The 27,376-nt window shown below is 39.2% G+C and overlaps 3 protein-coding genes across 14 annotated transcripts in view; 2 read left to right on the top strand and 1 right to left on the bottom strand.

Annotated features, from left to right (window-relative positions):
* Positions 1-7,950, top strand: part of LOC136834872 (two pore calcium channel protein 1-like) — a 40,104-nt gene extending 32,154 nt beyond the window's left edge. For 10 of the 12 annotated variants that reach the window (XM_067097686.1, XM_067097677.1, XM_067097676.1 and 7 more), the window contains 8 exons: positions 536-718; positions 2,043-2,107; positions 2,705-2,856; positions 3,092-3,311; positions 3,941-4,031; positions 4,865-4,978; positions 6,097-6,299; positions 6,641-7,950. In XM_067097686.1, the coding sequence (XP_066953787.1) occupies positions 536-718; positions 2,043-2,107; positions 2,705-2,856; positions 3,092-3,311; positions 3,941-4,031; positions 4,865-4,978; positions 6,097-6,299; positions 6,641-6,792 (1,180 nt within the window). In that variant the 3' untranslated portion in view covers positions 6,793-7,950. The remainder of the gene's footprint in view (positions 1-535; positions 719-2,042; positions 2,108-2,704; positions 2,857-3,091; positions 3,312-3,940; positions 4,032-4,864; positions 4,979-6,096; positions 6,300-6,640) is intronic. The other 2 variants (XM_067097682.1, XM_067097685.1) reach the window with 1 other exon arrangement.
* A 2,485-nt stretch (positions 7,951-10,435) lies between these two features.
* LOC136834871 (fibrillin-2-like) overlaps positions 10,436-27,376 on the top strand; it is a 121,187-nt gene continuing 104,246 nt past the window's right edge. The window contains exon 1 of the mRNA XM_067097675.1: positions 10,436-10,573. The gene's annotated coding sequence lies outside the window, so the exon portion shown is untranslated. The remainder of the gene's footprint in view (positions 10,574-27,376) is intronic.
* Positions 24,464-24,991, bottom strand: LOC136834604 (coiled-coil domain-containing protein 8 homolog). Its single transcript, XM_067097184.1, has one exon. It carries the CDS (start codon positions 24,989-24,991, stop codon positions 24,464-24,466), a length of 528 nt encoding a protein of 175 aa, XP_066953285.1.

Genomic DNA, 27,376 nt, shown 5'->3' with positions numbered 1-27,376 from the left:
CCAATCTGGGGTAACTAGCAGGTCAGTGCTTTCAACTTGAATTGTGATTAATGGATCAGGCAGTGTGAATACTAATTCCTTTGGCTGCCAAAGCATGCATAGAGCCACCAGCTAACTCTTGCTTTTTAATTTTGAGAGGAACTGAATTACTTGGGACACTTGTTGCTTGAAATTGGTTGATTATAATTACAGGCAGTCCCTGGTTATCAGCGATCCGGTGTTATTGTGCTTTTCTAGCACTACCTATAACTAGATTTTTGGTGCCGATCCCCACTTAAGAGCATAGATGATCTGTGGTTATCAGCGCCCATAAGTGCTGTTATCACCGATTTCTGGTTAACGTCGATTTTCGGTTATCGGCACGTTTTCGGGAACGGAACCCCTGCTGATAACCGAGGACTCCCTGTAATAAGTTTCAATTTGTAAAATGATCTGTGATGTAAGACTAGTATAACTGTGAAAATGTAACACAGCATTAATGGAGAAGTACAGGCATTAAAAAGAAGCTGCTTATAATGTTCCAATGCATTTTCAGGTATTTTCAAATATTCTTTGATGTGCTGACTTTAGTCAATGCAGCTGTGATTGGCATATCGACCAACTCGTCCAGCTGGGATAGTACGGCCGAATGGATTTTCTTAGGACTCTTCATGATGGAAATTATCCTGAAGTTGTATGTTTTCGGTCCAAGGCGTTTCTTTACCAGACTTTGGAATGTGTAAGTAAGATGCAGTGAAATGTTTTAGAGCCTGTGAATAGGTCTCGTAGTCAGTACCATTAGTACATTTTTTATTAAAATGAGAGTGCAGACACCACCCTACTTACGAACATGCAACTTGGAAGCATTCAGAGGTACAAACATGTGATTGCAAATTAGAATTGTGTTCAGAGTATTCCCCTTTGCTACAAGTTAAAATTTTGTTTTGCGTGCCTATTCTGTTATACAGTACTGTATGTACAGTGTATGTATTATAGGATGAAAAAATGTACAGTATTGTATTGATTTTATATCAAACTGTCCTTAAGTAGGCACGAAGAGTACGGTAACCAACTTACAAACAATTCAGCATACATACGGCCGTCCGGAACGTAACTTGTTTGTAAGTAGGGTGGGGTCTATATTTGATACTGCTTTTGGTACTGTAATGTGCTTGCTGTACTGTGCTTAGTGATTTTTTTTTTAATATTTGATGCACTTACAACCTATTCAATTTCTGTCCATTAACATTTAACCAAAACTTTATAAAAATAGGAAAGAAAAATTATGTCACAAAATAACAGTGCAAAAACTTTCCCTTCACAAGGTTAGACATGAAATGAGTCCTATCCAAACTCTTCTGACTTGAGCACTTTCTGCCTGTTGAAGTTAGTACGAAGTACTTTAATGAGATCGATAATAAATCACAATGCTAGACTTTAATGGGAAGTGACAAGGAGCAAAAAGTTAGACGTTGGATGAAACGTACAAGGCAGAAAGCAGTACTGCACAGCTGCCCCCTATGAATGGATGCTACAAACAACCTTTAGTGCTGTGTGTGTACAGTGTCACGCAAAGCACACCATCAGTGGTAACCCTACTAGTAAGAATGTGTGTACCTAAATGATGGTTAAATGTGCAAAAGCCCTTTTAGTGAAAATGGAGGCAATTTTGAAAATGTATGTCCATAGCCTGTTAAGATTCATAGCTAGAGTATGTTGAGAAGATTATATTACCAAAGAGGAGTAAGCGGAGAAATTTTATTTCAAGAGCTCAAAGATTGAGGTGGTTTGGCCAAGTGATGGGAAGGAACGAGGAACAGCTGGTCAGAAAAGCAGTAGATATGCGAGTAGCAGAATGTTGACTTGTTGGAATACCCAGGAAATCTTGGAGTTGGGAGATAGGGGAGGACATAGGTCTGATGGGAGTTCAGGCAGAAAGAACACAGGACAGAGAAAAGTGGGGAGAAGCCATTTTACGTGTCCACTGTCATAAAGGGAAATGTTGATATGAAATGTATATGATAATATGACTTAAATTTTTTACCAGTTTTACTTTGTTTCAGATTTGATTTCGTTGTTATTGGAGCAGCTTTTATGATGGCTGCAGTGGAGGCAGGTATTGGATTGGGTACGTATAAAGACATACATTCCGTCTAAGTTGTCGGACATTCGCATTGTTTTTTAGTATATCCTTGAAATATTTTTGAACATTTTGTATTGTAAAGTAAGACAACATTACATAGAATAGTGTGTTTTCTTGTGGAAAAAGGAAAACATTTAATTTTGGGATGTCTTTATCTTACTGTCCAAGCACTCCAGTGTTCTCTCTTTTGGTCTTACGGTTGGAAGTTCCTCAGTGCTTGTCTTTTTAGCCTAAATTTCATAATTCATTTATTTTCCATACATTAGGATAAGTGTCTTGATCTGATATGCTTTTGATGCAGATCACTTTATAATGTAGCTTGTCCACACATTTAAGACTTGGCTTACGAGGAACACTCCAAGTGTTTGGAGGTCAACCTGCATAGCAGTTACCTAATATAAATCTAATTATCAACGCTTAGTTAAAAAAATGGAAAGAGAAACGTAGAGAGGAAGATGAAAATTTAAGTGAGAACTTGGGAAAACAAAAGTGTAGAATGAGTTGGAGTTGTATTTTATGCTACAGATATCAGTAGAAGTCAGTGAAAGCTATGTTAAATACTTTTACCTTTTTCTTTTAAAGGAAGTCAGAGTCGCCTTTCCTTGGATGTGCTACTGGTTTTGCGTGTTCTCCGTCTAGTGAAGATCATTGGAAGTGTTGCGCGCTTCAAGATCATTGTCCATTCAATCAACAAGATAATTCCATCGTTGTTGACCTACGGAGGAGTTGTGATGGTACAGAATATATGTTTTCTTTTTTTATAAAGGGACACAAGGTTTGGCGAAGTCCAAGATGGTTCGCTATTGTCTCAAGAACAGTACAATATGAGCAGAAATATGTCATTAAAGTAATGCATTATTATGATGATCATAATCATTATTACACAGATTCCTTTATGTTTTCTTGATTATACAGTCTTGTTTTATGTACAGCATGCTTATGTTCAACACAGATCCTTCTCCATTGCAGGTATTCTACTATATTTTTGCCATCATTGGAGTAGAATCCTTCCAAGGCCTCGTTAGATTCTCCGGCTATGATAACAAGGAAGGGACTGAACTGTTTTGTGGTAACAAGAAGTTGAACAACACAGAATTTTGGCATGTGCAGTATTGCAACAACAATTTCAACAACATAATCCGGGCACTCATTGTAATGTTTGAACTCACCGTTGTTAATCAGTGGCATGATATCCTTTTATACAGCATTGCGATCTCTACGGAAGTCCTGTCTTTTTGGGATTGTTATGAAATGGTCAGAGAATGACGCAGAGTCACGTTCCTAGATTCTCATAGCCCAAAGGATTTATCCTTAAATGAGGTGAAAATTTCAATAATACACTATGAACATTGGAAGCAGAACTGTAACCGGCCCAAACGGGATGGAGGCCAAAGGGACACTGCAAACAATCCGTGGAATTTGAAGGGTTGTCATCTCATGTTGCTTTTAAAGGATTTTTAATTAACTTGTTTAAGTCTAACACTTATGTGTGTATGTCATTGCTTTTACCCTATGTACATTTTATTAATTTCCTGTAATCTCTTTTGATTTATCTGTTGAACTTCCTTAACTTTGTTCCATTTTCTTTTCTGATTTGAGAACAGTTGTTCACACTGGGCTCTTGAAGTAGTGATGTGACTCACTTGTCTTAGTTAAATCACTTGATTATTTCAGTATTAGATTTTCACTTTTTTTGTAATGCTTCTACATTCCAATATCTCTGAAAATATTTGTGATTTTGGTGATGTGCCTCGGAGGGAGACTATTTAGTTTCAGGTTGTTGATGTGAATGATATGTTCATCCTTAACTTTACACACTCATTGCATACGGCTTCGCCTCTGTGACAAACTCGTGGGCTCGCCTGTACTTTGTGGTCTTTCATCTGATTTGTGTTATTGTGGTTTTGAAGTAAGTTACTGTTCATATCGTGTTACTTTTAATGGGAGACTTGATGCTGATGAGACAAATTGCATGATAAAATTATGATTATCATAAACGTGAATCATCTGTTGCTTTCGTTGTTGAAGTTAAGTGGTAAAGTCCTTCTTGAGATGGAAACTTGTCAGCATGGCATGATTGAATGGCAGTATTTTAAAACCATTCAGGAAAATAAACAAATTATAAGGCCTTCGTAATGCAGTATACTGTGCTGTACTTTCAGTTTCTTATAAAAGCAGACACAGTGAAGTTAAGAGAAATTTACTTTAAAAGGGTGTGGGATGCATTACATTTTGTTTGTTGGAATAGATTGTAAAGGGACTTGCTTTTTGGGGAGGAAAATCTATCTGTTATATTTACATCAGGAATTAGGGATACCATATAAATCACATTTAGCCTTTTCACTTCTTTCATATTTCAAATAAGAAAGGGACACTTTAAAACACTTGTCCTATAGAGTAGCTATGTTCAATACATCTTGAAGATGAACATTGAGAGGCTTTTGCAATTGAATGTTTAAATAAATTTGCAGTTCAAATAATCTTACCATCCATTCATGCCCTTATTATGAGAAAAGTAATTTCATGTGTACTTAAAATTTGATTACCCAGTTTGAAAAAGGCTTTATGTACACTGCTTTCGTGATCTATTCTTAGAATGGTTTTCAGAAACTGCTATGACAAAGTTATGAATGCATTTATCCCCAGTAATTTAATTGATTTGGTTTCCTTAATGGTTTTGAACAATTTTCAGCAATTCACTACACTGTGAAACTCAGTTTTTAATTAATTCTATTATTGCAGTATCTTCACAGCTTTTGTGCTAGAAGTTTTCATTCTGGAATACTCAGCAAATAGAGGGCAGTTTGAATCGCAAGTTGAGAAGAAGATTCAGGATATTGGACTTAGCATAAGAAGGTTGGTCTTGTGTTATTTTCTAACATGAAGAAAGAGGCTTTTTTTCATTCTAAAGTTAAATTAAAATAACATGGGATTATATAAATATTTCCCAGTGGCTTTTAAGGTAGGAATATACAGTACTCTAGCCTCTTTGTTGAGGTAATGGACAGTACTGCAATAGACCAAGTAAAGACAAGGACGTGATGAGTTTGATGTGTGAAGTTTCTATGTTATGTTATGTATGTCTCATCATACATAACATAAACAGAAACCAGACCAGACTTGGGAAAAAAAAGGTTATCATGTGCAGTGAAAGGAATGCTATGGTCAGAAGGTACTGCAATGGATGACACCAAAATGGACAGGAAAAAACGGTACGTATTTTCTTGGACAGACATTGCTAGACTATTAGCACGGTAAATATGAACACCTCTGAGGTGTAAAGAGGTTGTGGATGGTTGTATAAGACCTGTGTTTTTCTATGTAGCAGAGGCAGCAAGTTGTATCATGAATGGAGACTTTGAGGGTTTCTGATGATAAATTAAGGGATTCATGGCTGGAGTGCACTGGGAGGTTTGTATCACAAATAAGAAAGTAGCAAATAGGTACGGTGTTCAGAGGTTGGTAAAGGGACAATGAATCTGCAAGACTGACATGGTTTGAGTACCAGGTGAGAAGGGGATACTGCAGGAGAAAGAAGCAGTCAGTGAGAAAGTGGGTAGGAATGGCATAGAAGAATGCTAACCTATGGGAAATTCGAGAGAACAAGTTAGCAGATTGGATATAACCTTATCAAAGGAAAATCTAATGTAAGAGCTTTTAGGTTATGGAGGCCAGACCTTAGGTAGTTGTGTATGCTGTTTTTGTATCTGGGGACTCAAAGAAATAAGGCCTCAGGTTTTCTGTATTCTGTATCAAAGTTTCATTGACATTGGTTGTTATTCTCTTGCAGAAACTCATGGATTATATCTTTTTAGTCAAATTTTGTCAATTCTTCGAGCACCTCCTTTTCAACTTGGTTGGAAAGCCATTTGAAGAGTAATGCATAATGTCAAAGGAACTGAATAATGTATAATGTTGTTTATCATGTCGAAGAGTACCTGCTAAGTGAATTTTTATCCTTTTATGTCCCTCAGAAGACGTCGAAGTGGTAACAGTGCTGAAAGTCAAGAAGATCTGGTTGCGACTGATTCAGAAAATTCAGAAGAGGATCCTGGTGCCAGTGGCCCTGCAAGAACAGCCAAAATTGATGGCGATAAAACTGACGGCGGAGCTGATCCTGACCAGATCTCGTCAGATATAGCTGCTAAAACAGATGTCCGATTCCTGATATCGAAACGTACGTTACTTTTCTTGCTATGTAATGTTATAATTCTGTTAGAATTGATTGATACGTATGAAGAATGGAAGCAAATGAACATTTTGTGACAGTTTTCGGAATGGTGCTTTATCTACTTTTAACCCCTGTATGGGTTATTGGTACTGGGTTCCTTACAGTGTTCCTTAACCCCAGCTGCATTGCTTTTTGCTATTTTTATGTCCATTCCCTTTGGTCTCTTCGTACCTAAATGTCCAACTTCTTTCATTTTGCATACAATTTTCATTTCCGGTTTAAGAGGGACTCTGTTCGGCCAGCCGTGGAGTTCTGAGGTAAGCTAAATATAAGTCTTGGTCTTTCAGGTGTGAAGAATGTTGAAGTTCTCTTGCAAAAAATGTTTGAAAAGGAGCTGGCCGTGGATGAACTTGGACCAAGCATCGTCAACTTGGACCAGGATCTAGAAGATGAGAGGAGTTTCTACAATAATAGGAATTTTAGTGCTTGGAATCTTTGAGTGGGATTTCATTTTTTTAATCAGAGTTGTTGTCTGGAGAGTTGGAAGTATAGTAAAAACATGAAGAGGCTTAATAGAACAGCCCAGAGAATCACATTATTTACAGTATGTCACCCCATGTAAAGGGGAAGCCCAAACCCAAACATAATGTGTGTTGTACTTTACAGTATTTTGGAAATAGTTAAAACATTGTACAGCATTTCATAAAGCCTATTTGAACTGCCTTTTCTTTGCCAACTCATTTTATCAGACGGCATTTCGCTTTTTTTTTTTTTTTTCCACAGGTAATTGAAAGTATTTTCTTTGCTGAACAAAGTTTTAGATAAGCATTGTGTCTTCTTGCAGAAAATGTATGAACATTTTGCCGAACTTTTGTTGGCTAGCAGTTCATGCGAATGGGCATTTTTGAAATTGTAATTTCCATACTACCAAAAATTTTCATATATTGTAGTTTTGTTGGTTATATGTAATTTGTACGAATTTTTAAAAAAGTTTATTTCAAAGATTAAGCCTTTTGTTATGTGTTCTCCAAGCTTTTTTTTTTTTATTTTTCAGTCTTTGACTTCCAAAACTGTTTTAATGAATTTTAATTTGATAACATTTTGAATGAGACTGTTGATAATCTTTAGTAAGTTATTCTTCAGAGATGTTACTTTTAAATTGGTATTCACCTCATACAAAAAAGCATGGAGTTTAGTGTCTCCTTTTTTCTCAAAGATTGTTGGGTTATATAGTATTTAATTCTCAGTTATAACTTATTTGTTGACTGTTTATATATATATACCAAAGAAATCATGTTAACTCTGATTTTGAAAGTAATTCTTATGCATAGATTGATCATATTCCTTACGAATATCAAAAATGGGTACATGTATATATTTAAGGTATATTGTTTTTAAATATTGTAACTTATTTCAAACCAAGGTTAACTGTGTACTTTGTTAATTTTATCCTTTTTCCCTGTTATACTTTTAGCCATCAGTGGAAACTCACTTCTACCCAGTACACAGTACTGTACTCAATTGCACCGCACAAATTGAAAACTACAGTTATTTATTATTCAGTCATGTATTGCTTGATATATCGAGATTACTTTTAAAACACTGTCTATCCTGATAGAATATGTAACTATTTTAATTTTATTAAAAATCAACGTACTTTTATCCATTTCATTTGCTCTTTTTTCTTTGTCTCTTTAACTTCCTCTTGCTCCCCTGCGACAACACAGCGAGGCTCTAGAAACATGGTTCGTTGTCAGGTCAACAACATGACCACGTTTTGATACTCCCAATGTGGGTTCGAATCCTTTTACGGTCGTTCGAATTTCTTCATGTTCTTGTATTTGGATCTCAGGCCTTATAGTGACAAACATCCAAAGAGTGTGAGTAATTTGAGAAGTCAAGAAGGCATTATGGTTATTAAAATTACATACGTGTCTGGTAAAAAGTGACCGGTGGATTCTATATGTATATGGTCCTGTGAAGTTCGTCATGATGAAAAAGATAAAATCAGCCTTGTACATTATGTTTGACTGGGATCAGGAATCTTGTTTCATCATGAAGAAATGTCATGAAATAGGGAGATTAGGGAAAAGTTTAATAATACCCTAAAATATATGTAAATAATTTTAAAGGGCAAGAATGACACAAAGTGTAACAATGCATATAAAAAAAAACGATGCTATATACAATCCTTGTGGCTGTTCTACTCGCGTTTAATTTTTCTGACTGAATTACCTGTAGTCACCCATCCTCTGATATTCATTGGGTGTTTGCCCGCATTCTGCTGACAAACTCTTGATTTTGTCATTTAGACTTCTCTACTTATGTTGCAGACTTACAGTTTTATTGATTGTTCTTCAAGAGTCCATGTAGTTCCACTGATGTTCTACCATTTTTTACAATTCCCCACTGGTTTTTGTCATAGCAACTATCATCACTTACCAAAGAGTGGGGAAATTTAAACTTGCCCACTTGTGTGTCTCAAGATATGAAGACAACAATGCAGACACTGTTGCAACAACTTCAACGAGTGACACTGAATTTCACGCCTGCTTCCCAGTAAGGGGTTGTGTTTTGATCAGGAAAACCTCATATAGATGGGACAACTCATCAACCTGAATTCTCATCATTTTAACTTACAAATTTCCATAAACGTGGAAACAGCCTCCCCAAACCATTTAGAAGGAGTCACCGTGACTAAAGAAGATTTTTTAAGGTACAATCTTCTATGTAACCATTCACACTTCATGCTGTTTTTGTAGAATAAAGAAATCTACAAGTTTTAATGCTGATATCAAATCTTTTTGGATTATTGACCTGATTGCAGCCTGCTATAACTGAATAGTGGCTGTTTACCAAAAATTCAGTAGATGAATATGTTTGAGGAAGAAAAATCTAGTGATTAGCTACAAACTTTTGCTCTGGGCAAATATAGTGAGAGGGCCCTTAAGGTATTTCCATCATCTATCTTTACTGTATACTGCTAAGAAGTTAGCCTGCCAAATTTGAATATATTAATAGCAGAGGAAAAGAAGCTGACCAGCAAGCTTCCCTTGTTAATGTGCTGTGCTTATACTTTGTGGATGACTTTTTTTTTTTTTTTTTTTTTTTTTAAGGCTAATGGCCCTACCCCATGACAAATACCCAAGATCTACCCATACAGGCAAGGTGCAGTGGCCTTGGTTAGGCTACGTCCCTAGCACCACGATTCTTTTATTTGCCCAGGCCAGGTTTTTTTTTTGGGGGGGCGCCAAAGGGCAGCCCCTCCTGGCTAAATAAGACCCATCCAACATCACAGGTTAGATTAGGTTATACAAGGCCTCCTCTAAGAAGATGGGCCAGACACTCTTTGTTTGGTAATGATATCCTATATCCATGTAATTATGCTACTACAATATTTATTTTTTTTAGCTTGTCACTGATTAAACAAATAAACCATACAATTTTTTTTAATTTTGGGGGTCTTGTAATTACGATTCCTGCTGAAGAATTTTTTTTTTTTTTTTTTTTTTTGTGGTTTTCCGATACCAAAGCTCCAGTTATCCACAATTATTCGATACAACCAAATCTCATTGATAACAATATAAACACGCTTAATGTGTCTAAGTCAATTTAACATATAACCACCCATATAACTTGTGTTACCAATAGTAGACCTCCTTGCGAACAGACCTACAGATTGCTGGTAGATTAGGTATATATGATTGAGTACAGAGCGTAACAAAGAGAAGAGACGTATAGCCTGGAGGATAATACAGATGAACACCACTGAGCTAAATCAATAAATATAAATAATTACAATAACAACTCGGAAATCTTAGTTTTTGCGTATTGGTGAAACTTGGTGAGAGGTTAGAACGACTGCAAATTTCAATAACGATGAACACGAAGTCGAAAGGTAGTTAGGTACTTCAATACGCAAATTAAACAGTTGCCTTTCGCCTATAATAAGACGAATTTTATGTTAATTAGACGGAATAATGGGACCTTTTAGCCTTGGGTAATTTATTTATTCGTTATTTTAACCTGATAAGAATGGGGACAAGCATAAGCAACTTCCAATAAAAGAAGACAGAAGAAGAGAAGCCGTGACGTCATCGATAGCTCCATCCATACTCCAGCTCGTCAATATGGAAGCCAACCTCCTCTCAATATTTTTTAGTTTTTTACTTATATTTGTGTCATTGTGTGCTTTCTCTCATTTCGGTTTAAGGAACTGCTTGACCCTTTATTAGTGTACAAGAAGAGCAGTTGAAATAAAGATGTACAAGGGATATAAGGTAAGATCGAGTGCTTTAGTTGAGGTAGTCGAGTTGTCAGTTAGGTAAACAGAATTAGACGTTTGAATTCTGTAAGTTGGATTATCTTCGGAATTAGGTTGAGCCTTACCTCCCTGTAGAGGCCCACCAGCCAGAATTTATCTAGGCTCATAAGGTTATCCAAAAAAGATGCAATTATAGGTTAGGCCTATTGAGCATTGTGACAATGCGGAGTTCAGTTTCAATTTGGTTTTATACGTTGGTAAATATCCCTCCCCCCATTTTTTTTTAACTTTTTGTATAGATTATTTTGAGTGGTAAATTATTTCATGAGGTCAATTTTAATATCTGGGTTACAAATTCCTTATCAAGGTGTATGCCGAGACGCAGAATTGATAGGCCTAGGCTATACAGTCCTTGCATTAATGTACCAAAGCACATTTTTAGTTTTTATCAGGTAATAGACCTTTACCGGAAGAATTACAGTAGACGAATTTTGTTTTTGTTTTCTTTTTGATGTATTGTAACAAGTATATCATTGTTTCGATGATGGAAGCCATTTTTTACAAGCTGCCTGTGTTCAGTACATTTATAATGGGGTCTTTTCAGTCGTATGGAGTGATAGGTAGTCATGTGTCTTAGTGCTTGTTTCTCACTGTTTGTACATCATTATAGTCATTGTAGCTTATTATAGCTTATTATAGTCTTTATATATTTTGGTTATACTACCCCTTGTGTTTCGTAACTAGGTAGGATGATGTATCACTGCCCCCCCCCCCCCCAAATATTTTCGTACAAGAATGATTGTTGGACAGCATACAATAAAGTCGGCTTAAGATACCGCCTTGTGGCACTCCTCTTGACAGACGTTGGAATCATATTTTGACATTTCCATTCGTCAGGCATTTCTCTAACCGAATCCAGGACGTCACAGCATTGTCGAATGCCGGACATAGGTCTAGTCTAGTGGTATTAATAATAGATGGCCGTAAATCACAGCCCGTTATTGAAGGAGGCTATGTGTCGAGAAGAACGCGGCACTTTCGTGTATTGTCTCCATTTGCTCTTCAATTTTCGAACTGCTGCTATTTTATATATATATATATATATATATATATATATATATATATATATATATATATATATATTAAATTTGATTAATTTTCCACTGCTCGTGTATTTACAACTGACACTGCTGTAATTGTGCGCAGAGAGAGAGAGAGAGAGAGAGAGAGAGAGAGAGAGAGAGAGAGAGAGAGAGAGAGAGAGAGAGAGAGAGCATGTCATGTGGCATTTGAGTCATTGTATAAATACCGTTTGTAGTTATCTAAATCTGAGTGCTTATGAAAAAGAAAGAGAGAGATTTGATACGAATATTATTAGTCTCAGGAGCCCTTAGTAAAACATAAATCCAAATGTACGCGTAGAAACGGCGTGTTGCATATATCAAACGAGAGAGAGAGAGAGAGAGAGAGAGAGAGAGAGAGAGAGAGAGAGAGAGAGAGAGAGAGAGATTCAGACTTGACACCATCTGAAACATTATATATGGAGAGCAGAGATCGGCGCTTTCGCACAACACACCGAGTTATCCGAGAGCATCTCGCTAAGACGAGGAACACTTGTTTGTTCAGTCCTCAAGTTGCCTTATCAATTACTCGCGCAATATCTCCTAGGATGCCTTCGCTAAGAACTCTAATGTGCGAGCGATCTCGTCATATTAAGGCCGTGGCCTTTCATCTCCGCGAGAAAAGCAAGGGAACAGCAGAGGGTGGGAAAAAATAATGAGCCATTTTGGTTGTTTGATGGAAGTCAGGTCACCCTGAGTGCGCGATTAAAAACGTGTGCTAGAATCACACTCGTCTCTCTCTCTCCCTCTGCGTTTTCTTTGGTCGTGCTGTCTCGAGTTGTTTGCTTGTTTCATCACCACTTTGGTGGTTAAAATTGAACATTGATTTTCACGTTTCTTACTTGGAAACAGAGAGAGAGAGAGAGAGAGAGAAAGGGGGGTGGGGGTCGGGGGTGCTAATGTACGGTTCACTTAGCGCAAAGACTTTATTCCTCTCGTTTCTATGAAACTGGAAGCTACTCATTCTGTTCAAGGGTATAATTAGACAGTTCTTTGGGTTCTTGAGGACGGCCAGTGACCTTTTGCCCTTTATATCATAGTCAAAAGGTCAGGATAGAAAGTGTTCACATTTGGGTTTATATATATATATATATATATATATATATATATATATATATATATATATATATATATATATATACTGTATGTATATAACGTATATATATATACACATACACATATATGTATACGTATATATATATATATACATATATATATATATAATATATATATATATATATATATATATATATATATATATATATATATATATATATATATATACTTATTTGTGTGTATAATGATATTGAACTTTCATTTATGTATATATATATATATATATATATATATATATATATATATATATATATATATATATATATATATATATACACATACATTATACATATTTATTTTTGCTTAGTATTGCCAGCGGTAGTTCACTCCTGTATTTCGTTTCCTGGGTGGGCCACGATATTTTCGATATGGTCATATGTTAGGTTTGTTCATGATGAAATTGTATTAAAATTTAAAACCTATACTTAGTTACCTCTCCCATTTTTTGTTAATTTTATATTGATATCCGAGAGTTCACATGAATGTGATTTTCGACACTTGTGGCCACTTAATAATCACATCACATTTGAACAAAAGAAACGGCCACACATCCAACGCCGTGTTGACATCCTCTACAACTTGGTTGGACATCGGCATTGTAGTAGTAGGGATTAAGGCTTTGCAACAGCTCCTGATGTTAATCCTACTTTAATATCCTCTGAAGTGTTGTCTTTAGATCGGCCCTCCTCTCTGATGGCATGAGAAGTATTCCTGACAGCATCTACCATACTTACCGTAACCCCTCCCCACTCCCCAACCCCAACAGACCCTCTCTCACGTCTCATTTCTCTGCAATTGAAGGTCAAGGGTCGTTGGTAACCTTAGCGTGCAATCGAGAAGGGTCATAGAACGAGGAATGCAGAGTGCATGCAACAGCGTCATCGTCCACGTCGTGTGCGGCGGCAACGAGACGAGTAGAAAGGAGAGAAACTCGGAGGTCGGGAGGGAGACCTGAAATCCTTAAGGTTTGAAAGCGAAGAAGAAGCATCGCGAATTATGTAAACAACGCCGTTGAGACTTTAGAAGGAGGGGATCTCGTGACCGATGTCTATTTTTTCTGATTGTCGAAGGGAAGGAGAACGATGAGCAGTCAGGTACGGGATAGAATTGAGATAATAAAGGGAAGAATTAGAGAAGGGAAATTATATTAAGGCAAAGGAAAACGCCATTTTTGATGGGTACAGAAACGTATCTTCGAGTCTGACGAAGGGTTTGCAGACTGCGCCGGTGGCTTTTTAAAAGTTACCGAATTCTCGTCGGCGAAAAGCTTTGTGTGCGTACCCACAGAGTACAAATAATGCCGTCGTTATTAAGCGTAAGCTACATTTTTCAAAAAATAACATCGTTTCTACGTTACATTCATTTTGTGAGTGTTGATTAAATATAAACTGGCAAAACTTTCCAAGCTGAATTCTTGCAATAGCGACGGCATTTAAACACCACCAAAGGGTAAGAAGAGAAGCCTCGAAGCAGTTCTTTTCGGGTATAATACTGGTGCTTGTGGTGGCCGCCCCCTCATTTACGTTCTCGTGATTCATGGCTGCCTGCTCGGTCCAGCTTTCAGCACGCCATGATGGATGCCTTTCTCTTCTTCTTCTTCCCACAAACTTATGCGACATGCGTCGGCCATTAATCTTTGCAACGCATCACCTGCTGAGAGAATTTCTTCTGACGCTTCGCGACTGATAGATGGAGATGTCCATGTTTTTCTGCTGCTTCTTCTTACTTTGGATTGGAGACTCTGGTCCCCTTGGGCTCTAGAGAGAAGAGAGAAAGGGTTCGTCGTAATCATTTGTAATTTCATCGCCTGGATTAAATGATTCGGCGCTCAGCTTTCAGATCAGACGGCTAGAGTTTCTTCTAGCGCGCAGTGACATTTCATTTTGTCTAAACACGTTTGCTCTTTTGCTTTCCACTACTCTACTAAAATGGCATCAAGACAGTGGATATTAACGCCATGTTTGGTGACTTGTTTCCCCTAAAAATCCACCAGAAAGAGCCACTAGAAAGTTGAAAAAGCTTGACATCAATTGACGAAAACGCGTAGACGAGAAGCTTCATCATTTCCTTGACGTGAACTTCCAAAGGAGAGAGAGAGAGAGAGAGAGAGAGAGAGAGAGAGAGAGAGAGAGAGAGAGAGAGAGAGAGTTCATTAACGTATTGAGCCAACTCATCCATCGCTTATCCTTGCAACGTGTCTCCTTGTTTTAAGGTCCTTGTCCAGCAAGGATCACTGACGTACGAAGGATCCTTCAATAACATCCCTTTGCTCCTTCCGGCTACTTTAAGACATTAGTGCATGTGAACTCATTATCAGTGTTCTGTTAATGAACGAAAAGAATACGGAAACGTTTCAACTGTAGAGTCTCTCTCTCTCTCTCCCCAAAACTGGTTAGTGGTTTGTTTAGAGCCCATAGGTACGCACCAGACCTCTTACTGCCTTTCACCCCCCCCCCTTAGGGGGCTAGTGCCGTCAGGGCACCTCATACGGTGCACTGTAGGCGTTACTTAAGGTTCTTTGGAGCGTGCCTTCGGCCCCTAGCTGCAACCCTTTTCAATCCTCTTACAGTACCTCCTTTCATATTCTCTTTCTTCCATCTTCCTTTCCAACCTCTCCTAACAAGTGCTACTGTGAGGTTTTCCTCCTGCTGCACCTTTCAAACCTTTTTACTTTGTTTCCGTTCCAGCGCTGAATGACCTCATAGGTCCCAGAGTTTGGTCTTTGGCCGAAATCCTCTATTCTCTTCTATTATTCACGTTTCTGCCGGTGACCATATTTACACAATCGGGGGATTTCAACGCCTTGAGTTTCGTCGCTCTACGAAAAAAAAAAAAGACCTGCTTCCAGTTACCCAAATATCATTATACCTGGCCCCATCCTCTTCCTATACGTACAGACAAAATAAGAACTGAGCCAGTGAATAGCTACGTCCCACTGCAGGTTATGTCCGAGACCTTCGAAAAGGTCCTTTGAAATGAAGGACCATCTGCCTTTAGCTGGTCCTAAAATTTAGGATGGCACTCGAAACCAAAGTTTAAAGAATACTGGGAATTAGCTTACAGCCAATAGTTAAACCTACAGACGCTTTAGTTCAGTCTAAAAATGCTATAATTTAGTCTACAAATGCTATATTTCAGCCTTCAAATGCTACAAGTTAGTCTACAAATGCTATAGTTCAGTCTTCAAATGCTATAATTTAGTCTACAAATGCTATATTTCAGCCTACAAATGCTATAATTTAGTCTGCAAATGCTATAGTTCAGCCTTCAAATGCTATAATTTAGTCTACAAATGCTATAGTCCAGCCTTCAAATGCTATAATTTAGTCTGCAAATGCTATATTTCAGCCTACAAATGCTATAATTTCGTCTGCAAATGCTATATTTCAGCCTTCAAATGCTATATTTCAGTCTACAAATGTTATAGTTCAACCTACGCATGCTATAGTTCGTCTTACAAATTTTACAGTTCAGGCAACTTTCATATGCTATAGATCAGCCAACAAGCGTGTGCTTTAGTTCTGCCAGCAAATGCCACAGTTCACCCTACAAATGCTGAACTCGGCAAAGCCTCTGCTATAGTAATAAGAAGCACTGGAGAGATTGAAACGAATTTCTGAAAATTCATTAACCGCACAGGAGGATTCAGATTGAGACACGTTTATATTTTTTATATTAAGCCACTATATTTCCTGCAGTATACCAGCTTGCAGCAGCGGACAGGTCCAGGACCTGTATACAAATCACGAGAAATGTTTTCAGTGTGTGTTTTAGTTTTATCTTCCCTGACTGTGTGTGTGCGTGTACTTGTGAACCTTTTCGACCACAACAAAAGGAAACACCCCCTACAGTAGTAATTGCGGTAGTAGTAGTAGTAGTAGGCGGGATTTAACTTTGAGACGGCTCATCCCTTACTCGTTTTATTCCTCGTTTGTTTGTGTTTGTTCAAGATTTTTGTCTCTGTAAAGCCACAATTCTTTCTTTATGACTTCTTTCCTATTGTCAATTTCCCTCTTCAGCAGCAGCTCTGCAAATAAAAGTACATATATCAGCTATCAATTCCTCTTTATTTTCCTGACATGGCTGTTGCACAAAACTATCTGTTTCTAAATCTCACTATATGCTGGGCAGGAGAGTTGGAAATGTTCTGGGGGTTCGTTTTTTTTTTCCTCACAGCACAAACATTTCGTATTTTCAGTTTCGTCCCTTTAAGCATCGATCTCATTAGATGAGAGCTATGTAACGGCACCTCTCCGTTCCGCTTATGGTCCGTCTGCTGGAGGAGATGGACAAAAAAGAACCCCCTCCTCCCCCCCCCCACCAATCTATATGCTAATGAGGGAGACGGCGCGCACACCACCAGCGGGCCAAGTCGAATTTGGGCAGCAGATGGGAGGACTCATCCTTTGCGCGTAGGATTATTTAGGGAAGGAAAGAAAATAGAAGCTTAAGTGGATGGTTTATTTTTATGGCCAGGCAGTGTTGTCTATCATGAAGAAGAATGGATTAACTTGATGTGGGTTTTTCTCGCAGATGAAAGGAGTGGTAATAGAGGGATCTTCTTGGATGGGTGACCAGCATGAAATTCATAAGGTATCCTCGTTCTGTAAGAGGAAAAAGGATGCATTGAAAGGAAAAAATATATGCATACATACAAATACAAACACACACACACACATGTTCTTGTCACGAAAACTAAGTAAAAAATGCGCCGAAGTTACTTCGGCGAAATCGAGTTTTCTGTACAGCCTTTAATCAAGGCCACCGAAAATAGGTCTATCTTTTGGTGGTCTCGGTATAATGCTGTATGAGCTGCGGCCCATGAAACATTAACCACGGCCCGGTGGTGGCCTATCCTGTGTTGTTGCCAGAAGCACGATTACGGCTAACTTTAACCTTAAATAAAAACAAAAACTACTGAGGCTAGAGGGCTGCAATTTGGTATGTTTGATGATTGGAGGGTGGATGATCAACATACCAATTTGCAGCCCTCTAGCCTTAGTAGCTTTTAAGATCTGAGGGCGGACAGAAAAAAGTGCGGACGGGCAGACAAAACCGGCACAATACTTTAGAAAACTAAAATAGCAGTTATGAACAGAACGAAGAAAACTAAAACCGCAAAGAACGCAACCAATTCCAAAGCTGCAACGACGCAGAACTAAATGAAACAGTCCTAGTCCTCGACACTAGATTCATTAATCGCCTCCTTACAGGCACTCGGTGTCGTTATCAGTAGGCGCGATACCCTACTTACGCTCTCACACGGCTCCGTACTTCAGTACCTAATTCAGCTGTTCGTATTCAGGCCACGGGAGAGAAAAGGTCCCCAGTGGGTCACCCTCCAGCCATATGTACCGAAGGACGAACCCCGCACAAAAACAAGCCTTGAAGGACGCCGACGCCGCCGCCGCCGAGCCCTCCCTTTCTATAGTTAGACTGAAGAAGAAGAAGAAGATGAAAAAGAATAGGAACGCTTTGTTTTGCTTCTTTCAGGAGTCTTCGTCGTGAGGAAGAGAGTTTTGTGTCGTTCCTGGGCCTGTCATTGTAATGAATTGAAATTGTTTTTGCTTAGCTTGTCATTGCAGTTATTTGAGGGGTTTTCATAATCATTAGGGAGATGAATATTTCGTGGAAACACACTTGTTTATATGGAATATACTTGTCACGTTTTTTGCTAGATGCGTACATAATCTATAATAATAACCACAATGCCTTCTTAACTTCTCGAGTTCGTCTCACTTTCTGGATACGCTTGTCAATACAAAGTCTTAGATCCAAATGCAAGATGAATATATATATATATATATATATATATATATATATATATATATATATATGTATGTATATACACACACACACACACACACACATATATATATATATATATATATATATATATATATATATATATATATATATATATACACACACACACGCAGAACTTAGTCCTTCCTCTCCCTAATTTTGCCTCCAAACAGGAATTTCAAATTATGCCTAGAAGAGGGATGTCAGCTACCATGCATACAGTAGGTAGATCCTAAGCAGACATTATCGTATGCAGCTGATATTTGCTGGTGAAACAATTGCTTGTGAAAGAGAGAGAGAGCGAGCGAGCGCAATATTGTCTCAGTCTCAATCTCAAAGCAGAAAAACTGCGAGGAGGAGGAGAGAGAGAGAGAGAGAGAGAGAGAGAGTCCTAGTGGGGGAGAGAGATCCGGTCCTAATCTTCCACTCGACGAGAGAGCGCTCGACCCGCCGACGACGTCTGGAGACTATCAGTCGAGTGTCTGGACCGACGTCGAGTGAGAAGTCGCATTATGGACGCCATAACCGGGAACGGGTGATAAAAGGTGCTTGAGCCACGATTAAAGTATGTATGTGTGTGAAGGCCTCTCTCTCTCTCTCTCTCTCTCTCTCTCTCTCTCTCTCTCTCTCTCTCTCTCTCTCTCTCTCTCTCGACGTCCTTGAAGACAGACTTTTTTTTTATGAGAGAGCCAAGGGACCCCCCTCGATCGGAATTCCATCCTCTCTCTCTCTCTCTCTCTCTCTCTCTCTCTCTCTCTCTCTCTCTCTCTCTCTCTCTCTCTCTCTTTGTCCACGGGCAAATCAATTTATCGGTGTCATTTTGATCTGCGCTTTGTCGCCAATGGTTGGGGAGCCGGGGGCGTGTTTGTTGCTTGAAGTGACTGCATTCTTTTTGGAATTCGATTCCAAAAGGACTTATGTACCATACATGTTGGGTTATGGCTCTTTTTAATGGCAAAGAATATTTGTTAATGGGTTTTGTAGATTATTTGACTCACAAATTTTATTTCTCGTTAGTTTGTCGTCATGAAAACGTGGCTGCAAATATTTTATGTCAAGAATATGATGTGTTTGATACGTGATTCAGAATTGTAAAAAATGTGTAGAGTATGTATAATATATATGTATATATACATACATATACTGTATGTATATATATACTGTATATATATATACACACTATATATATATTATAATATACATATATAGTGTGTGTATACACATATATCTGTATTTGTGTGTATGTAAATATATATATTTATGTGTAATACTACTATATACATATATGTACATTATATAATATTAATTATATATATATGTACATTATATACAGTATATATATATATATATATATATATATATATATATATATATATATATATATATATATATATATATATATATATGAGAGAGAGAGAGAGAGAGAGAGAGAGAGAGAGAGAGAGAGAGAGAGAGAGAGAGAGAGAGCCATTCCTCCTGACAAGGGTGTTCCACAGAAAAAAAACACAATGGTTACTGCTATATTCATACCTTAATTACTGGATACCAAATCGTAGAGAACTTCCAAATATTAGCCACTTTAGCCACCTACACGGGTGACTCATGAGCAGCACGTCAAGCCGTCCTCAACACATTACACAATCAGGCTCGTAGATCGTGGATATAAAGAACCTTCCTTTCCAATACCTCTGTCACTCCGTAGGGGGGGTTAGTGCCGTCAGTGCACCTCTTGCGGGCACTGTAGGCATTACTTAAGGTTCTTTGCAGCGTCCCTTCCAAGGCCCCTAGCTGCAACCCTTTTCGTTCTTTTTACTGTACCTCCTTTCATATTCTCTTTCTTCCGTCTTACTTTCCTCAACCCTCTCCTAACAATTGATTCATGGTGCAACTGCTTCGAGGCTTTCCTCCTGTTACACCTTTCAAACCTTTTACTCTCAACTTCCGTTTCAGCCCTGAATGACCTCATTGGTCCCAGTGCTTGGCCTGTGGCCTGAATTCAGTATTCAGTTCAATTCAGTACCTCTTTCACACGCACTTTCCCACACCTTTTAGATCTTTCTCCATTCCTTATCCACTCTGCACCCAACTAAAATCTTCCTTATTTTTCCACATGACCCAACCATCTCAAAATAATTGGATCCATGCCATCATCTACACTAACCTTTGTAAGACTATTTATGCCTATCTCCACACTTCTTACCCTGCCGATTCTTCTCACACCGCATAACCTGCGCGAAATCAGTTCATCTCAAGAGCAGTCGACATCCACGTTGAACTTCCATAAAGGAGAGATGGCTCAACGGTTTCATAAATGATTCCCTCTTTGGCTTTCCTAGGCGAATGAAATCTCTTGCCAATCTTTTGTAAACAGCGCGCGTCCTTTTTTGATTGACCTGTTCTGTGACTCACCTCTTTCCTTATTGTGCCGTCGTCCTCTAAAAGGGCTGTCAGCTGCCTTACCCCGAAAGAATTGCTCGGGACAGGAAGGCTATCACTCCGAGGATCACCTCTCTCTCTCTCTCTCTCTCTCTCTCTCTCTCTCTCTCTCTTCTCTATTAAGTCAGTTCTGACATCATTGCTTTCAATAACCATTACGAATAAGTTGTTCAACTAGGCGCTGGAACCACTCTCTCTCTCTCTCTCTCTCTCTCTCTCTCTTCTCTATTAAGTCAGTTCTGACATCATTGCTTTCAATAACCATTAAGAATAAGAATAATAAGTTATCCAAATAAGCACTGGATCCAGTATACATTTCTCTCTCTCTCTCTCTCTCTCTCTCTCTCTCTCTCTCTCTCTCTCTCTCTCTCTCTTCTCTATTGAGTCAGTTCTGACATCATTGGTTTCAACAACCATTACAAATAATAAGTTATTCAAATAAGCACTGGAACCAATGTACATTTCTCTCTCTCTCTCCAATGAAGACGTGAATATTCTCCCACACGTCTTCCCAAATCCCGTAGAATTTTCGATCATTCCAAAGCCGTAACGGAGGAAAGGGACACGGGTCATTCGATCACAGTAATGATCTTGAGGTTGGAATAATTATGCAGTGGAGATTTACACAGGAAATAAGGTGTGAAGTGTTTCTTACCATAAGTGCAAACGGCCAAACGCTTGTACACTGTATTGTAAGGTTCTTTTCGTTACATTCGTCCTTAATGGGGTACACGAGTGTGGGAAGGGGGCATGGGGTATATATATATATGTATATATATATATATATATATATATATATATATATATATATATATATATATATATATATATATATATATATATATATATATATAACGCAAACAGTCCTGTCCTCTACGACTGTTGCCAAATGATCCTTCATAACATCAGCAAAAACAACAACCGCCCTCTCTCTCTCTCTCTCTCTCTTTCTCTCTTTCTCTCTCACATCGCATAGACCAGACATTGACATGTGCTTCGGCCTGAAAGCAAATTTCAATTTAATCCCGAACTCAAGGGCGCCTTGTCCCGAACCGTAGCCTTGCAAGCAGTCAAGGAATATTATGACTGCAATTAGGCCCTGGGCATTCTTTAAGATGGAGTCCTTATCGGACTTTTAATGAGAGAGAGAGAGAGATAGAGAGAGAGAGAGAGAGAGATTCTTCTCTTTGTTGACTGACGTCTAAAAATCCCTTTAAACGACATCTGTACTCGGCAGACGTGAAGAATCTACCGTGTATTTAACTTTTCATGACTTAGGTTTTCTGACTTTTTTTTTTTTTTTTTTGGCCTTCAATTTATTTATTTATCAGTTAACATATCTTTATTGACTTATTTCCACCTCTCATTCTCATCTCGTTCCATTTCCTTACGAATGTGCATTCCACGTTCACAGATCCTTTGGTCTTGAAGACGAGAGAGAGAGAGAGAGAGAGAGAGAGAGAGAGAGAGAGAGAGAGAGAGAGAGAGAGAGAGAGGTGGGGGCGGCTGGACTCTTCAGCACTAACAGAATGTGAGCTTGCTTTAAAAGCAAGAGGTCATTAGATGTGCTATTACACGATATTATAGTGGAGCCCTTCACCACTCCTGCTGACCGCGTTCAAGTCGAGAGCGAGAGGCGGATCAAGGCATCCCACTAGGGGACTGTTGTTCGCCCAGCTTGCGTAATCGCGCGAAGGGAGTTGAAATAAGATGCTTTCAGAGTAATTATTGTCCGGGTTTAAGCTTCTTGCGGCTTATCTGATATTCTGGCCCTCTGTGCGGACAAATGGATGACATGCTTAATAACTGGTGTTAATGGAATGGAGGTATAAAACTTAGGCGTCAGTGCACCTCACGCGCGGTGCACTGTAGGCATTACTGTAGGTCCTTTGCAGCGTCCCTTCGGCCCCTAGCTGCAACCTCTTTCATTCATTTTGCTGTACCTCCGTTCATAGTCTTTCTTCCATCTTATTTTCCATAGTGCAACCGGGAGGTTTTCCTCCTGTTTACTCTCAATATTCCTCTCAGCGCTGAATGCCCTCATAGGTCCCAGCGGTTGGCCTTCAGCCAAAATTGTACATTCTGTTCTGTTCTAAAATTGAGGCCAAAACGCTGGGACCTATGAGGTCATTCGGCTCTGAAAGGGAAATTGAGAGTAGAAGGTTCGAAAGGTGTAACAGGAGGAAAGCTTCGCAGCTGACCTATGAAACAATTGTTAGAGAAGGTGGAAAGTCAGATGGAAGAAAGAGAATATGAACGGAGGTACAGTAAAAGGAATGAAAGGGATTGCAGCTAGGGGCACTGCAAAGAACCTTAAGTATATAGTGCATACAGTGCACCCCGTGAGTTCGCTAGGGTCACTACCAGTTCCTCGTTGGACTGGTCGGTACCGTTCTCGGCTGGCACTCGGGGGGCGTTCGAATCTCCGGCCGGCCAATGAAGAATTAGAGGGATTTATTTCTGGTGATAGAAATTAATTTCTCGGTAGAATGTGGTTCGGATTCCACATTAAGCTGTAGGTCCCGTTGCTAGGTAACCAATTGGTTCTTAGCCACGTAAAATAAGTCTAATCCTTCGGGACAGCCCTCTCTAGGAGAGCTGTTAATCAGCTCACTGTTCTGGTTAAACTAAGGTAGACTTAACTACCAGCCTACGGGTCCTTGGGTGTTGAGAATCCATAGTCATATATATTTTTTCGATACGTGTCTGTTACTTGTAGAATGGGTGACCTTTCCAATTCTCTGATAAACAGATCAGTATCGCCCTTTAAAACTGGAAAAATAGAACCACAAAATTGAAAACAAACATATTTAAGAAATCCACACAGTTTAGTGAGACGTTAAAACCTCCTCCACACTTGAAGATGGGGGCACCACACTCCGAACGTGTATGTGGATTCCTTAAAAATAGTTGCTCTCCAATTCGTGTTGTTTTATCTTTTGAAATGAGACTGCTAACCATATTATGTCAGAGCCAGAGTTCGAGAAGTATTAATTTGCATACCACAACCCCCAGTAAAAATATATACAGCGCACCCATTATAGATAGCGCTTGCAATAAGCCCGAACACATACCAACGACCAAGCCGAGGTTCCAATCAAAGATGGCCATTTGAAGACTTCGATATCGAGCCGCGATCTACGCTTTTAATATCACTTCAGTTGTTTACGTTCGGAGGAACTAGAAATAGAACGCTCTCGAAGTTGTTGATGAGATTATTTGATGTCTGCGTTGGGAAAATACACAAGGATTCCCTTTAGGTACATTCGTCATTCATTTAGAATGTTTACATCACAGATGTTTGTTATTTTTGAAGTCTTAGATTAGTTTCACCCGAGTGACCCATGCTCATTTTTAGGCTCTGGTAATTCAGCTCTCAGTTGATTAGGTAATTCAGCTGTCAGTTGATTAGGTAATTCAGCTCTCATTTAATTAGACAGTTCAGCTCTCAATGGGTTAGGTGATTCAGCTCTCATTTGATTAGATAATTCAGCTCTCAATTGGTTAGGTAATTCAGCTTTCAGTTGATTAGGTAATTCAGCTCTCAGTTGATTAGATAATTCAGCTCTCAGTTGATTAGGTAATTCAGCTCTCATTTGATAAGATAATTCAGCTCTCAGTTGATTAGATAATTCAGCTCTCAGTTGATTAGGTAATTCAGCTCTCAATTGGTTAGGTAATGCAGCTCTCATTTGATTAGATAATTCAGCTCTCAGTTGGTTAGGCAATTCAGCTGTCAGTTGAGTAGGTAATTCAGGTCTTCGTTGATTAGGTAATTCAGCTCTCAGTTGATTAGCTAATTCAGCTCTCAGTTGATTAGCTAATTCAGCTCTCAATTGATTAGGTAATTCAGCTCTCAGTTGATTAGATAATTCAACTCTCAGTTGATTAGGTAATTCAGTTCTCAGTTGATTAGATAATTCAGCTCTCAGTTGATTAGGTAATTCAGCTCTCATTTAATTAGATCATTCAGTTCTCAGTTGATTAGGTAATTCAGCTCTAAGTTGATTAGATAACTCAGCTCTCAGTTGACTGGATAATTAAGTTCTCAGTTGATTAGGTAATTTAGCTTTCAGTTGATTAGATAATTCAGCTCTCATTTGATTAGGTAATTCAGCTCTCAGGTGATCAAGTAATTCAGCTCTCAGTTGATTACTAGAGAGCTAGAGGGAAACGGGTGGGGGTATGTTAAAACTGGAGAATGACGACGCCAAAGAAGTTGGACAGCTAAGCAGGAGAAGAAGTCAATGAGAACTGTTGAAAAGTAAAAAAGGCAGGGAGCAACGGTTGATTTGTTCCTGTTACTCTGTATCTCTGCTTTCTTTCGTGTTTCCAGGCTACAGTTTTCATTTATCTTTTTGTGATTGGACGTTACCAGTGTCCTCTGGCTTCTTTGACCATTAAATAATGCGACGCCAATCTAATTTATCGTGTCTCTGTCAAGTCCCAAGACGGGATTGAACATTAGGATTACCGGGTGCTGCTGAAGGATTGATTTATTCATGGAATTTAGGCTGTGCAGCCAAGCACTGGGAGGCACTGTGGCCATTAAGTGCATTGGACAGTGAAAAGAGGGAGTTGGAGAGGTTGGACAGCAAAAGAGGAGAAAGGAAGCGGGGATGGAGGTCAAGTGAAATGCTAAAAAAAGTGTGGGTTCAGCCACGGGCCGAAGGGACGCCGCAAACACCCTTTAATATGCCTGCAGTGCACCACGTGAGGCACACTGACGTCACTATCCCCCTAAGGGAAGCTGGTAATAGATTTTTATACAAACGCACAAACAACAAGGAAAGAGAACCCATTACAAACAAGGAAAACGAAAAGAAGAAGAAGAAGAAGAAGAAGAAGAAAGCAAAACAAATGCCAAAAGTCGTCTGCTTCCTGCTGCGACGCATTTGCAGATCGATCCACTTCAAGAACTGATCATATCAGGTCGTCCGATCTTTCGTCGCGCTCTCTCTCGTCGCCGACGCGACTGACGCGACGCCTTCCTGTCGCTTGAGAAAGTAGGGTAGGTGCTGCACTTCGAGGAGTCACCCCCACTTCAAAAACGAAGGTCACACACACACGAAAGATGAAGGTCAGACATCTTCGTTCCAAGAGTGATTGCAATCTGGACGAGGAACCAACTCGTTTCTCTGATTTCAGTTTTTTGTTTGATCGGATTGTCTCTCTCTTTTGTTTACCTGACCACTCTGGATGTCTGAACTAGAAACACGACAGTACCTTAACCCTGTAGGGGGGTTAGTAATGCACTGTTAAGCATTACTTGAGGATGGGGCTGCAGCCCCATGCCTCTGTGACTTAGAATAACACCGCACAGGTGGAGGCACTGTTATTCTTTTTATTGTTGTATGGCAGGAGTGAGTAACTGACTTTAGGGCAAGTGACTCGTCTACCAATCAGAGATTATGTGCAGCTGTCAAGGGATCCACAGCCCTATACTAGAGAAGCTCATCTGCCTGCCTTGAGTGACCTATGTTGGTGAATCAATTGCCTATTGTTAGGGAAGCTTTTCTTTCATTACCAGAACACTAATAATGAGTTCGGTTGCACTAATGACTTAAAATAGCCCGAAGGAGCGAAGGATGTTATTGAAGGATCCTTCGTGCGTCAGGGATCCTTGCTGGACAAGGACCTTAAAACAAGGAGACATGCTGCAAGGATAAGCTGAATACGTTAATGAACTCTTCCTCTCTCTCTCTTCTCTTTGGGAATTCACGCCAAGGAAAAGACGAAGCTTCTCGTCTACGCGTTTTCGTCAATCAGTGTCTTAAGTTTTATCAATTTTCTGGTGGATTTTTACGGGACACGATCCTCCAAACATGTCATTAATATCCCCTGTCTTGATGCCACTTTGGTAGAGTGATGGAGAGCAAAAGGGCAAACGTTAGACAAAATTGAAATGTCACTGCGCGCTAGAAGAATCTCCTCAAGCCGTCTGATCTAAGAGCCGAGCGCCGAATCATTTAATCCAGGCGATGAAATTACAAATGATTACGACGTATCTAGAGCCCAAGGGGCCCAGAGTCTCCAGTCCAAAGTAAGAAGAAGAATAAGCAGAAAAACAGGGACATCTCCATCTATCAGTCGCGAAGCGTCAGAAGAAATTCTCTTAGCAGGTGATGCGTTGCAAAGATTAATGGCCGACGCATGTCGCATAAGTTTGTGGGAAGAAGAAGAAGAGGAGAAAGGCATCCATCATGGCGTGCTGAAAGCTGGACCGAGCAGGCAGCCATGAATCAAGAGAGCATTGTTTGAGGAGGCTGTTACCACAGGCAACAAATATTATATCTGAAAGGAGTGTCTTGAAGGGTCATATATAAATATTTTTTTGCATT

The sequence above is a fragment of the Macrobrachium rosenbergii genome, chromosome 54 (assembly GCF_040412425.1).
Source record: "Macrobrachium rosenbergii isolate ZJJX-2024 chromosome 54, ASM4041242v1, whole genome shotgun sequence".
NCBI classification, from domain to species: Eukaryota; Metazoa; Arthropoda; class Malacostraca; order Decapoda; family Palaemonidae; genus Macrobrachium; species Macrobrachium rosenbergii.
The sequence above is the reverse complement of the archived record's forward strand: the minus strand, read 5'-3'. Positions and strand labels throughout refer to the sequence as shown.

Bases quoted from the DNA above. Each gene is read 5' to 3' on its own strand.
- LOC136834604 (XM_067097184.1), bottom strand. From the start codon at position 24,991: ATGAGAGCTGAATTACCTAATCAACTGAGAGCTGAATTATCTAATCAA.